The 14,956-nt window shown below is 42.5% G+C and overlaps 1 protein-coding gene across 1 annotated transcript in view; it reads right to left on the bottom strand.

The window, feature by feature from the left end:
* LTK (leukocyte receptor tyrosine kinase) overlaps positions 1-13,821 on the bottom strand; it is a 102,057-nt gene extending 88,236 nt beyond the window's left edge. The window contains exon 1 of the mRNA XM_069784727.1: positions 13,706-13,821. Within this exon, the coding sequence (XP_069640828.1) occupies positions 13,706-13,748 (43 nt within the window). The 5' untranslated portion in view covers positions 13,749-13,821. The remainder of the gene's footprint in view (positions 1-13,705) is intronic.
* Between the last annotated feature and the right edge of the window lie 1,135 nt (positions 13,822-14,956).

Genomic DNA, 14,956 nt, shown 5'->3' with positions numbered 1-14,956 from the left:
ACGAACACCAGACAGCCTTAGTTCTTTGCTTGCAGGACACCAGCCAGCACGCATGAGCCAGCACAATGAGGAAAGCAAACAACATGAGGTCAAGAGCTTGTGCAGTTTTCTTCCCTGCTGGCCCCCAATAAAAGCCTGAAACACGACAAGTCCTGAAGCAAACCTGGCTCTGCCCCCAGTGCAGTATATCAATGTGGAGTCCCTTACATAAGGCAGCTTGCAAGGTGACAAAATGCCTCACAGTGGCATGTAGCTTTTAACGGTTACCACAGGTACTGCCTGAAAGGTTCTTTAATTCCACACAATTCCTACACTTTCAGTGCACGCTCTTCTGACATCCAGAAAGGAGCTACCAGACCAAGCATGGGTTCCTGGATTTATTGTGCCCACCAAATGCAGCATACCTGCCACAGTTTCTGTACATTTAGATCATTCTTGGACTGCTCATCCAGCATCTCATTTTACCTTTTCAGCTCTAAACAGCCTGAAATTGTAGCTGTAATTAGCAGATTATCATCCACAGGAAAAGACCAAATACATATTTGAGTAGTACTGTACTTTTCTATATATGACTGTCAAGAGTTCCCACTGCCCACCTCGTACTCCACTAGATATCATCCCAGTGGAGGACAGCAATATGGAAAAATCATTGGTGTCATTTCACTCTCCCATCAGTGCTTAACAGAGCTTCTTCCAGAGCTCTCACAGAATCACACATCTCAAAACATCCTTTCTGTGCCAGCTCCCCCTGAAGAAGCCTCAACTCCTCTGCATCAGGAAATTGCAAATGAGGCTGTAAATACCAGAAGTGTCCCAAGCACTTCCAAGAATTCCTATCACCACAACAGCCAGCTACCTGGTCAATAAAAGCTACTGCTTCTTTGCAAGCAGAGGATGAATTCCACTTTATCTACAGTAATGAGAAAGCATGACAGAGCACGCACAACACATGCACTCTGAGGAAACTGCACAGTTGATAGTAGATAGTATATTCTTTTGGAAGCAGATGTTGAAGAATTTCACTACAAGAAAGACACTGAGGTTCTGGAGCATGTCTCAAGAAGAGCAACGAAGCTGGTGAAGGGTCCAGAGAACAAGCCTTAAGAGGAGCAGCTGAGGGAACTGGGGTAGTTTAGTCTGGAGAAAAGGAGGCACACAGGGGGACCTTGTTGCTCTCTACAACTACCTGAAAGGAGTTTGTAGTGAGGTAGGTGTCAGTATCTTCTCCCAAGTAACAAGAGGACATGGCTTCAAGTTGTGCCATGGGAGGTTTAGATTGGATATTAGGAAAAATTTCTTAACTGAAAGGGTTTTCAAGCTTCGGAACAGGCTGCCAGGGAAGTGGTGGAGTCACCATCCCTGGAGGTATTTAAAAGACGTGTAGACATGGTGATTAGGGACATGCTTTAGTGGTGGACTTAGCAGTGTTAGGTTAACCAATGGTTGGACTCGATGATCTCAAAGGCCTTTTCCAACCTAAATGATTCTAGAATTCTATGGTTCTATTTGCATTGCCCTGCACCTAGCAATGGCTTTGACAAGAAGTAATTTTATCTTACGTTAAGAAAAAGAGAGCCCTGTAACCTGCCATAGTGCCATACCCACATCTGAAGTATCCACACTAGAATCTGTTACTGTATCCTTCTATATTTTGGAAGGGCTGGGTAGCGGGTAGTTGCTGTTGGGACACTGAATTCCTACTTTACTGTCTTCTACTCAGAGCAAGACTAGGTTTTAAAGTTGCCCTGAGGCATGATGGAAAGCCAGTTCAGTCCCCAGGACACTAGTAAGGCAGGCTTCATTGATCAGGCCCTGAGAGGGAGCAGGTTGCAGCGTGTTGGGCACAGGGAGGCCTGCACTTAGCTTTGAAGGCAGTCATGTCCACTGCTATACCTCCACATCAACACGCCAAGGCACAGTGCAGTGCCCAGGCCTGTGTCTCTGAAGAAGAGATGCTGCTACTGTGCCACTGAAGGTGAACAAACACCTACCCCTACTATCATCTCCCCAGCACGGTGCTGTCAGCTCTAGGCAAGAGTCAAACACCTTCCTCACAGCCTCAACTAGAAATTGTTGCCAGCTTCCAAGATAGGGACCACAGCTTTGCCTGCAAGTGCTCCAGCAGCGTGTGGAGTCTGCCAGTGCCAGCTGAGCCTCCCAAATGGGCTTCCTAACAGCTGAGCCTCTCAGTGCCAGCTGGACTCCAGAAGAGGAAAGCAGTCAAACAAACACTCAGAGGAGGCTAAGAAGGTGGAATGTGAAACTGGGCACAAATTTCAGCAGGGTATTCAACAGTTTGGCAGCCAAGATTTCAAATGTCTTCCTTGCATCATGGCTAGCGTTCTCTGCTGCTGCAAGCAATGCTCGCCTCCACAGCACACTCACCCTGAATAATGTATACTTTATTCTTAACATACACTTATTTCTTCCTCTTTACGCATCTGAGAATCTGGGCTTTGCAACTAAAGGCATAGAGACGCCAAGTGATTGCTTTGCATTCTTTTATAGCTCATGCCAGGTGTGAGTAACAGAAGCAGAGAAACAAGCTGTGTACTTCTTACAAGACCTAAAGACACCAGCGCATCCTTCACTGAGCTCAACCTGCCAGGTGCTCCTACCCAGTGTGTGTAAGAGACACCAAGCCATAGGATGAAAAGCAAGATGTGGCAGTAGGGCTGATGAGGTGCAGGAGATCGGGAATAGCCTTGCACTGCAGGCAAAATAGTCAGAAAGGTTCCAAGACCCATAAAAACAAATTTGACTCAGAAAAACTGATAATTTTCAGCACACAGCTCTGTGAAAAAGATGAGGGAGATGGAGAAAGAGAAGCTGATTACTGTACTTTAGTTAGCATTCACAAAACGTGTTACTTTCAAACAGCACCAGCATTTGGTTGCACCTAGAAACCCAACACCAGCAATTATAGCTATATTCTCTCCTCTCTTCCTGAGATGAAACTATACTCTGAAAATTGACTCAGTGTCACAAATGATCGAGCTGGCATGAAGAATATCAATCATGACACCAGAGAAACAAGAGGGAATTTTACATCTATTCATCAGTGCTGTGCCTTCTCAGGAGCAGATAAGGATACATTATGGAAAAGCAATACAAATGCACACCTTTAAGGAGAACACTTTTGTTTCCTCCACCAATGGAAAAGCCAATGCTGTCAGAAAGCTCTTATCGGTAACCCAACATTCAATGTGAAAGAATAAACTTTTTTATTTTTTCAAAGCAACACGTTTAAATTTCTACTGAAATTGAGTTATAGATTCTCCTTAATTACATTTCATTTAAAAAAGCACCCCCCACGCCCCCCAATTTCTGTGCACTGGATCTGTTTCAAGGAACTAGAACATACTGGTTTATGTCTCACCACATCTGAATGTGGGAGATAAAATAAGTAAAATAGGACAAGGATTAAGGCACCAAGACTAAGTAGCCTTCCCCAAATCATACAGAAGGCTTGTGGCAGAACTAGAAACCAACCCTAGGAAATCTGACTCCCCTTAGCATATTGTAAAAGAGCTAGGTAATACAACCTTCCAGTTCACTTTGCTTAACTTAAAGTCACATTAAAAGGAAAAATGGATTTATTCTGTACATTTACTTTTAGTAGTACATTAGGACAATTGAAAGAATGACAAATGTCTCCAGTGCTGCCAGTACTTATAATTCTATTCTGAATTCAGTTCTCTACAGTGTTTTTCTTAAACATGTAGTTTCTGGAGCTATGTAATGACATCAAAATTACAGCAACAAAAATTGCTTAATAGTTACCCAGGATAGCAAACACAAACTGGAAAGACTCAGAAACCAGATGGCTCATAAATATGTTTGTTTTAATTTGATGATTTTTAACCCTATCTTGTGAAGCGAAACCTGAGCTTGGAGAGTTTAGATACCAGAAGAACGGTGCTTGCTATACACACACCCTTTGCCAAGCTCAGAAAGACTAAGCAGGGTACTTTCAGCTGTCACTTCTTGCCAGCTTTGTTTCTTGCTCCATTGTGTGTTTGGGTCACCAAGAATAAAAGGACATGCTTAAGAATATTCTTAAATGTAGCTAACCTTTTCTTGAAAACTCATGGGAGCACTTCTGTGCATGCTAGTATAAAACATTTTGTATATAAAAATTAAGCCTGGGCCCAAAACTATTTTACTCTCTCCCTTTTAGATGATAAATGTAAACCCTAGCTCTCCACCTTCAGAACATATTCAGTCCTATCTTTAATTGTTTCAGAGCAGCTTCTCTAACAACAGTCTGTACATGGTATGGGTCAAAGCTGAAAACAGACTATTTCATCTGAAGAGCTAAGGGGACACTTGAAGGCCACACAACAACATGTTGCATCTCTTATTCCTCAGTACTGTAGCATCAATGATAGGATTCAAACTACTAGTCTGAATTTTGTGTCCCCTAAAACTGTTTAAAGTTTTGATAACTAGATGCCAAAAACTAACAAGGTCCAAAAATAAGAAATTGTCATAGACAGAACTAGATAGCTAACAACAATGTTTTTCTATTTAGTACAACAGGATTGTAGGTATTTTCACAGTGGTACAAATTCATATGGAGGTCGTCAGCTCACTGACATCTAGCTGACAAGGCTGACATCAAGCACTTGCTTCCTTGTGAGAGAATGGAAAGCAGACATCACTAAAAGCTCAATAAGGATGTATTCACATAGTCTAAGTTCAGGTATCTAACCATACAGATGAACTTCACAAGACACTTATTTCAATGACGGGGGGGGGGGTGAGATTCAGAAAAAGCCCAACAGCTTAAGAGTTTCCCAAAAGAATTCCTTCCTGAGCCTCGCTCTGCCTTCCTCTAGCCCCACTGGGAGACTGACTCCCTTCTTGTCCTTCCTCAGCAATCACCGTGTCCTCGATTGTACCTACACAAGCTGTATAGTGTCACACAGTAGCTGGACCATTAAAATGATTTACAAAAAAGAAAGCTAGCTTTTAAGCTAGGTAATTTCAAAGCATCCCTGCAGTCTGACTGACACAGCTAAAATAAGACCATGCTGCCACTTGGGGGTTGACAGGAGAGGTCGAGGTGGGCATGAATGCTGGAAAGCTGAGCTAATGTTGACCTGCTTCATGTTCACTCAGTCTCAAGAGCCCTAAGAAATCCAGCGGAAGAATCAGCACTTCTACATTTGAAATTCTACGTTTACTTGACATAAGGCACCCCCCACCATTCTCGGTGGAAGAATGTCAGTAACATTATTAATTGGGCTGTTGCTTCTTGTCAGTCCTCCTTCTTGCAGCCACAAAGCAGTTTCTATCAGTAATGAAATAACTTATCTGCTTACTCTGCATGTACCCTGGTGCGGCAGTGAATGTAAATTCTGCTGAAGCTTAATTAAAAAATAACTATAAGCTAGATTTACCGTAGCTGATAGCCTGTACAGTCACATGCCACGTAAGTCTCTGCAAAATGGTAAACTTATTAAATATATAATTAGAATATTATCACAAACAATCACAAGCAACCCCTGAGTATTGTACAGTTTTGGATAACTGCATCCACTGAGGAAAGTATGGAAGACATACTTTGTTTTGCTTTGTTTAAAGCAAAGCTTTCTTCCATATATTTTCAGGTCCTAAAATAAGTGAAAAAAATTATTGTCCTTCAGGAAAAAAAAAAAATCCATATTTTTCCTTTCATTAATTTTCATGCATATATATGCAGGAAGGCACACAAGAAAGGAAAAAAATACTTGGAAATTACAATGCGGAGAGAAGAAATAAAAAAAAAGCTATGCCTTGTCCAAAACTTATCAGGAAATAAAAAAATGAAAATGGATTTAGCTTCCCCTCTAAAAGCTTTGTGTCCAATCAGACCAATCTAGCACAGCTCTAGATGAGATGAAAAGAGCTAGATCTGCATAAGTTTTTCATTTTTCTATCCACCTGAATAGGCAGAATACAAGGACTTTTGAAATAACTAAATAAAAGCCAGCTTGGTTTATTCACGTCATTTTGCTTATAATTAATTCACAAAGTTATTTTTTTCAAATTTTACTGACTTTCAAATTTCTTCTTTAGGATTGCAACAGACTGACAAACACCATCTGTCAAACTCTGGAAAAGTTTAAACTTTTCTAAGAACCTGATAGATCCTGAAGTGCCAGGAGGCATGCAGGACTTCCGGGAAGTTAAAAGAAAGAATGCGTAATAGCAAATATTTTGCAATGACTGTGCTATCAGGGCTTATAAGATTCATAAAGTCCAGTGTCTCATTAAAATCTAGGCTGAACTGTTAGCCTGCATGGGGTTAAAGAGAGCTTCTTTCAGAGGTTTTAAATACTATTTGGGCTCCTATAGTGAGTGTAAACACAGAAAATGCTCCTGTTGTGAATTACATACTTTAAAAGTGTTACTCATGTAAAGAGATCTGAACTCCAGCACAGTACACATCAAAATGCCATAAAGCAAACTCTAAAACATGTTAAAGACCAAGGAAATTTCAAGCAGTCATGCTTTTCTATGATTCTATTTGCCGAAGTCAAAGTAGCAAATATGTATTAATCACTCAGAGCTCAGCAGGAAAAAAATATTATAAATAGCAGATACTTGGAAAATTAAAACTGCAGTTAAATATAACAATAGAAACAGAAAATTGAAAAAAAATCAAGACATCCAAGATATTAGAAGTGTGTAAGCATAATCATCCATGCCCTTTACATTGTCTAAAATATTAATCAAGACACCAGGGTCTGCAAAACTGCCAAATGAACTATCCAGTGAAGCAAAGGAGTTTTTCAGTTCAGTTCCAGTTTGAATTCAGCTTTGCCCGAGGTTTCTCAGGTTCAGGCTGAGAGCTGCTAACCATTTTTTTGGTAATCCCAAACCACACTGGCTGGGCTCATGGTCTCCACTGGAGAAGATTTCCTCCATCCCGCTCCTCTGCCCAGCCCTAGCCACCTCCCATCCTCTCTGTGTATCCCTGCAGTTTCCTCCTGCCTCCCTAAGAACAGGAAAGCAGAGCAGAAGTTGTGAGGCAGAGCTACAAAGGCGAATGCCCGAGCACTCGGAGATCACCCTCAGCATGTAGAAGAAGGTCTTGGTCACAGCCGCAGAGCCACTCAAACCAGCTCTGCATCGGTATGTGGAAGCAGGCGCTTGTGAGGGTCCCATGGGGAAGTGGAAGCTGGATGCAAAACTGCTCAGAAGCCCACCACAGTTTGAGGTTGCTCCCATGCCAACAGCATCTCTGCTGTGGGAAGCAAGATTTCAGTGAACTGTGACTCTGATCCAGTAACCTATCGGGTTCATTTCTCATTGAAGTTCCAGTATGACTGCCATTATTGGGTCGGTTCCGATTCAAGGCAGGAATAAAGTTCCAGTTTGTGTTTTGTTTGCCTCCAGCACAAAAACTCTTCACCATGACAGTGAAGAAACAGACACTTCTCACCTCCTGCACTTTAGTCAGTGCACCAAAACACCATCACATTCCTCCATGTCACTTTCTAGTGTGGCTCTCACTCAGTTACTTTATCAATCCTATGTTTTTAATATATAAATATGTATCTCCATAAATATAGACACAGGGGAGAGGTGTGGATGCTGTAACCCCAGAAAGTTTGGCTGTTCATGCCTTCAAACACATGCTGTGCTACAGACTGGGAAAAAAAAACCTAAGTGAGCAACTGAAATGCATGAATAAATGCATCATTCTTGGCTGATATGCCAAACCTTATGGGATTTCAGATACCAATTAGCTGAAAATCTGTGATGTCTTATTAACAGACATGGCTCTCCCACTAGATAGGGCAAAAGTTAAGCTGAGTTGCAAGGATAGATCTGTGCTTTTTGGAAAGACTTCAGGTTTTAATTCTGTATTTCAGTCTTGTTCTTGACTATGTTTAACTCTGATGAGCCTGCTGTGTCAATAGGTGTCTTTCCTGTTTTTTTTAAACTCAGTCAGTGCCATTGTCAGGGAGTTTCTTTCATTTGTAAGGAACAGAATAGAATAGTTCAGTTTGAAGGGACCTACAATGATCATGTAGTCCAACTGCCTAAAATAAATGTAAAGCCGGTTAGAAATCTTAACTAGTTTTCACCAACAAGTGGAAGACAAGGTTGTACAGAATTGTGTAAAGTTTCATGTTTTTTCAGCCAGATTTATGTTAAGGAGCACATATAGAAAACCAACCTGAAATTCTCCTAAAAAGATAAAACCCGGCCTGTGGATGAGCACCTTACTGAAATTCTGAGTTATTTCCTCAGTGCATATGGCAGAGTTGCTTTTTCTAGGTGAGGAAAACTGCAAGGTCATCTCTGCTTCCTTTTACGTCATTTCTCTCTGTTTTCATTACTCCTCGTGGGCCCGGTTGTGCTGGTATCACACTCACTGCAAGAAGCTGCAGTGCAGAGGTGCACCACCTTGAGGAAAGCTCTTAGAAACAGCACACCTGAGGGAGGCAAAATGCTTCAGTGACACCCTGTCACTTGCTTGGGAGCTGTAGTCCTTTAGGCAGTGCAGAGATGTGGGGAGGTCCTGATGCCACATTTGCTCAGTTGTAAAGGTCCTACACCTTGAGCTCCCCTTTTGCACATTCAGCACAAAAAAAAAGACAGGAACCTGGCATTCCCCAGGCATAGCCTCTCCAACCCCTGATGATGCTGAACCAGTCACAATCTGAACCAAAGGCTCTACATGTTCCTCCTGCGCGCATATAACCCACTGGTGTCTGTCACCACTCTCACAAGAGATCTTGGTTCTCCCTATTCACTCAGAGCACATCTGTCAGACCAGCTGCAAGTCACCTCTTACCGAACACCTCAACTCACCACTTTTCCAAGCTACCTGCCACGAGTTTCATCTTTGTGCACACCCTGTCCTGCTGATAGCAGGCCACATCAAAGCACTGGGTTTGTTACACGCCAGGAGAGGAGAGAAGCAGGGGAGCAATTATAATGGAATGGGAGGAAGAGGAATTGTAAGAGGAAGGACTGATGCTGAGAGACAGGAAAAGACTATAAGCCTGATCCAATTAATTAACATAATTAATGTCATTATTTTCCTCCTCTGATTTAAGCATTCAATACAGAAATCATGCTTACTCGTAAGAGTCTTGGATAAAAGTCTCCAGATACAGAGGGCAAGACGTTGCACTGTTGTAACTGTATTCCCATAGAGGTCCATCAATTTGCCTTAACTAAGAACCCCATGGATTCCTTCCTCTCCATTTATTTCTGGAAAGAGCTCACCTGCCTCTCCTCTCAGCAGCTGTTTTGTGATTCTGCTTTTCCTAAAGGTTTACAAAAAGTTCAGGTTACCTTCGTTTCCTTTATTTCTGAGGAATCTGATCCAGTACCAAGCTACAAACAACAGTAACAGCCACTGTGTATATGTGCAGTAATGAACATCAGCCTGAGGACAACCACCTGCATGCACAAATCCAGGTACAAATTGGTATGTGGTATTACAAGATAACTAGGCAGCTTTAATACAGGATTTTCCAAGTTACTGGCAAGCCCAAAGAAATTAAAAAAGAAAACTGTCACAGGTCAACCTGAAAATTTTTCAGAAGTTTTATAAAATTGCAAAGACCAACACATTTCAGGGAGTGTTGAACTATAACATTTCATGTCAAAACTAAATGTTTGATACTAAATCATGTTTTAAGATTTTTAAATAAAGATTTAAGATTTTCTAATAAAAGACTTCCCTAAGCAAAAGTTTAGACTTGATACAGCTAGACTCACTTGAGTGTCTCGATATGAACTGACTGGTGCACACACAAAACAAACCTCCAGGCATAACAGCTCTAAACCTAGACCACTTTATAAAGAATTTAGTGTCACCGCACCAGCATTCTTCACCATAATTAATTCAAGATGAAAATTTCTCTCCACTCTAGTCACAGACATCACAGATGCACTTCAACACACCAGCACAGCCAGTGCGCACCCCATCACACGTACAAGCAGGCTGAAGACACGGACCCTCCTGTGTATCTGTTCAGGACTCTGGGGGGCGGGAGAGGAATGCTTTTGAAACATCGCTGGAGCAGGGCATCCTTTTTGCCAACTTTGATCTTATGGACTAATTAGAATCTTTGCAACTATGTAACACTGACAGAAAGATGGATTTCTCCTATGGCTGATCACACGACATTGTCTTCAGCTCTAAAGTAACAGTACACACGGCTCACTACCTGGTTTCATCCTCCTCCACCTTAGTCCTCCCACTTGATGTAGCTTACAAATCCCCAGTGTTTGTCTGCATGTACTCCCTTACTGTTGGATACCCATATATCAAGCCTATCCTTTTCCACTATGTTTCAAAGGGTCTTCAACTTTGTAATGTCTGTGACTTAAAAAGAACTGTCTTTTTTAATTTCAAGGCATCCACCTAATGTTTGACTTTCAGTGACAGTCATAGTGCCTTGAATTGCATATCCAGGCTGGGCACAGTATCTGCAGATATGCTGTTATTTGCACAGTAAAGGACCATGGACCTAACTCCTAAGACAAATTTAAAGGCTCATTTGGTGCTGTCCTGGTTGGAACTATTTAAGTGAAAATACTGAAACCACTATTGTACTTGTGTACTACTTTAACTGAGCGGAGATAGGCACAAGAAGAAGGAAATAAGAAAGAAGCTCTTCAATGAAGAGGCAAAAGAGAACGTAGGGCCCCATCCCTTCCACTCTTGGCATGCTCTCCTTTAGACAAAAAAAGGGATACACAAAGCAGTAAAGGTTTGTCTAAGTGAGATAGATGCACGAGTTTATTTTAAGTTGGCTTACAACAAAATTAGGTACTCCTATGTGAGCATCTTCATGCATGTGTGGACTGATTAAACTTAAACCAGCTTACGTTACTTTATGAAACAGGCCAGCTCAATTCTGAGAGGCAGACAAACCCAGAGAGAGGAAGAAAACCTTCGGGGCTTCTGAAAACAGTTTGTTAGGCAAATGCAAGGAGGAAATAGCATCCAGGAATGGGGCATTCACCATTGCCATGCTGATATACCATTCCATAAACAAACAAAAGGCTGGCTGTCTTACTCCTAAGCCTGCCGTCAACCTCCCTATGCCTCACTGCCTTAGAAAGGATTCAACAAACCCCAAAACCGTAACTATTCCTCAGGATGAAATTAAACATAAGATATCCTATTCTGTGACAGCTCCACTACAAGTAGTGGAAAGGGCTGTAAAGAAAGACTTGATAAAATGCCTGTACTAATATTATCTCAAGAACTGTGGTTATACTCAATAGTTAAACTCTGAGCAATGGCATAAACATGACTGCACTTTTGAAAAGGTGTTTGAAGTTTGCCCGGGATGTATGTTGTGCTGTAATTTTGCAGATAGTTTGCCCTCCACACCCAAAGGCAAGAACATGACATCTGGCCAAGCATGACCCAGTTTTTTCATAGAGGAGAAAAGGACTGACCTACCCCCTCCACCAAGCCCCCTCCACCAAGCTCAAGTAATCAAAGGAAAAACATCCAATATGAAGACTCAAAGCAATGCTGGTGCTTAAAATAAAAAGAAAATTCTCCCACACATTCATCTGGTGGCTTTTTTCACCTTCCTCCCAGCCATCTCCTGAGACCTGAGGCTAGTGTGCGACCTCAGCCTCCAAATGACTGTGAAGTCGCTTTGACACTGAACAATGCACATCTGTGCACCGAGTCCTTTCTTGGTTCAGGGGTTCTCTTTCTGAGTTTTTTTTTCCCTGCTGTTGTTCTATACAACTTTCTGAATTTTTTCATAGAGTCTTAATTTTTGCACCAAAAGGAGTTCTGACCTCCTCCAGTGTTTTGGTGTGCCAAAAGTTTTCAATGGATTGGAACTCTGAAATTATCCTTTTAGGATACAGCTCATTAGAAAGGCATATGCCAGCCAGTAAAACAAAAGAGATAAAAGTGGACTTGTAAATTCCCTTATCACCAAGACCTTGGGCTTTCCAAATAAAGAAGGAAATGTAAAGCCACTCTGAGAATATGCTCCAGGAAAACTTCCTCAGTGGAAACATAAGTGGTTTTTAAAATAATTGACTGCAGAGCCTGAGAGCTGACCATAATAACCCAGTGAGACAAGCAACCCCCATCTGAAGATTGTGACAGCAGCTACACAGTTAAATGCTCATGCATCCAAGTCTCTCCCTAGGTGATTAAGATTATTTTTGGCAGAAAATTGGACAAAGATTGTAAAATGTATGTTTGTTTTCATTCAGGTCTTTACTTGCTCTCTCTGAAACACACCTTTTTGTTTTTTTATCTCTGTCCTAATACAGTCATGCTTCAAATCACAGACTTGGAGATAATGGCTATTCCTTACACCAACCTTACTTGCATGTTCAAAGTCACTCCACCAAAAAACGGTGGGATGATACTTCGCAGCTCTTGATGAGACCACATGCATGAGAACTGAGGCTGTGGGGACACACAGCTCTGCTTGCATGGGGTACACTTAACCTGGGACCCTTTGACAGTAAAGCAGCCTCCTCCCAATAGGAATAACAGGCCAGAAAAAGCCCAAAATCAAAAACTCTGTGCTATGTCTTGGCATTCAGTTGTAAATAGAACTAAATGAAACCTGCTTAAAAACTGATGTCCCAGCATGTCTTCATATAAAAGAAAATATATACAGGTTCAGTATTTAGCCAGGGACAGAGAATTTCACTGCGCTAGCAAGAGCAAGCTGTAGTGCCAACAACCTGTTTGCCTTACCTCCTTCCCTGCCTAGAAGTAATAAGATTTGTTATACTGAGAAATACAGAAGTGTCTCCTGATCCTTGTCTAAGGGTCAAGATGGTGTCTCTGTCTCTGCACTGGGGGTACTACTGTAACTTCAACTCTCTGAGAAGTTCAGCATGTCCTAATGCAGGTTTTTCTCTCCTAATTTTCATAACGAGTTTGCTTGCCACTGTGCTCATATAGTAAATGTGTCCCACTCCTACCTCCTTCTCCCATCGTTGCTTGTGTGCCTGCTGCTGCTTCCCGACTTGTCTCCTATTACTGCAGCTTCCCTCCTAACATCTCCCTCCTTCTCTCTTACTGTTATTTCATTCCTCCTGCTGCGTTTCAGAACCAAAGCTGACAATGCCAGAGTGGCACAAAGATTCCTTTCAAAACTCAGCCCGTGCACCACTCTGTGGGTGGATGCTCATAACTCCATCTTTCATAGTCCCAATACCTTCTTCTCCCTTTATCTGCCTCCTCACCTCTCTCTACTTAGACAAAGCATCTTCTCCAAGCTACACCTTTTCCTGTAAGCAACCTTCGCTGCTCCTGAAGCATTACTTTCACCCACCTCTCCAAAATAGTCACAGAGAAAGTAATCCAGTAATCAGAGAAGCGAAATGGTCCGGGGGTATAGCTATAAATTTCATGCTGAACCCTCGTACGGTGACAGCGCCTGCTTCCAGCTTAAAAGCCTCGGTCAGCAGCAGCCTTTCTAAAGAAACTACAGAACACCTATTCATTCCAGTGAACAACATTTACTTAGAATCAATAACCATCAAGATTTATCTTCCCACATGTCACGCACTGTATGTACGTTTCATGCCAGTACTTTCTCCCCCCTCCTTTTCCCCCCACTGCTTTGAAAATAACGCTTTACTGCTTTTAAAGGTAAAAGGGAAGGGGCAACGAAGTAAGTCTGAGTCCCCGGGCACAAGAGGGAGTTTGCACCGAAGGAAGATGGGGGCAGAAAGATAAGTTACTTACCGGCTGCGGTGACCCACAGCACCAGCTGCGGGAGCCTGTTCATGGCTCGGGGGGTGCGGGCGGTCCCAGCCGGGTGCGCGGCTCGGGAGGGGAGCTGCCCGGCTCTTCCTGCGGGCTCCGCAGGAGCTCTGAGGCTGGGCTCGGGCTCCTGCTGCCTTGGAGGAGAGAGAATTCCCACCTCCTGCTCAGGAAGGCTCGCATGGGTCCTAGAGCCACCCTCCCTGCCTTCCCTCCTCCTCCTTTTTTGCATTCCGCTCCTGCGCGATCAGCAAATCCGTAAGGCGGTTGCTTCAGACACGAGCACATCCATCTATAAATTTTTTAGGCCTTAGTAATCACTAGGAAAAGCTGAATTCAGCATCTTGCTGGGTTGTTCCCCCTCCTGAGTCTTCCCTTGCAGCTGCCTCAATGACATACACGAGACGTACACGCTGCCTGGACCAAACTCAGCTCCTGTTTAAGATGATAGCAAAGATTCCCCTGGCCTGGAAGTCCTTGCACTGACTGCCCTGAGAGAGAGAAATCAGACCTGTTTACACAGCCTACATACCTGCCTCTCTTTCCCTTAACTTCACTTATAACCACATAACTCCTGAGCAAGACTGCCTCAGTTGGCGAGACATGCAACAGGGACCTGCAACACAGTAAGGCATAGGCACTCTGCCTGCAAGCTTGTGCGTTTGCCCTTTAATCACTTTACTTGTTAAACTCCTTTTTCTTCTGGTCCACCAGCATTTCAATTACGTTAGTTCACTCTGCCTTCAATTTGTTTGCGTGTGGATTTTTTCCTTCACAGGGAGTTTATTTTAAAACAGCTGTTCTTTTTATAATCAGAATACATTCTTTCTGATTAATTCTCCATGTGGATACCCTTAGTCTGCATTAGGAGTGCTTTAGTCCAAATTAACATAATTTGTTGTGGCTGTGGGCTGCAATAATTCAGATTGGAAACTACAGTGAATTTAACAGGTAGTACCCAAGTCTTGAGTAAAATACCATTCACACTGTAGGCACTGGAGAAATTTAGAGCTGACATGAATTAAAACCCTGATAGGCCTAGTGGATCTCGTGTTTTCAAGGCAGAGGCCTGCATTCCATTTTTAATTATCGTTCATAGACTAGACTAAAAATTTAGTGGATTTACTTAACCTTCTCTGAATCTTCCACTGGTATCTATGAAAAGTACATACTGCTCAAGGGTAGAATTTGCTTTTGTACCATAACCGTATATTTGGATCTCCGAATTTGCTC

The sequence above is a fragment of the Haliaeetus albicilla genome, chromosome 5, assembly GCF_947461875.1.
Source record: "Haliaeetus albicilla chromosome 5, bHalAlb1.1, whole genome shotgun sequence".
Lineage (NCBI taxonomy): Eukaryota > Metazoa > Chordata > Aves > Accipitriformes > Accipitridae > Haliaeetus > Haliaeetus albicilla.
This window is presented reverse-complemented; position numbering and strand designations above follow the sequence as displayed.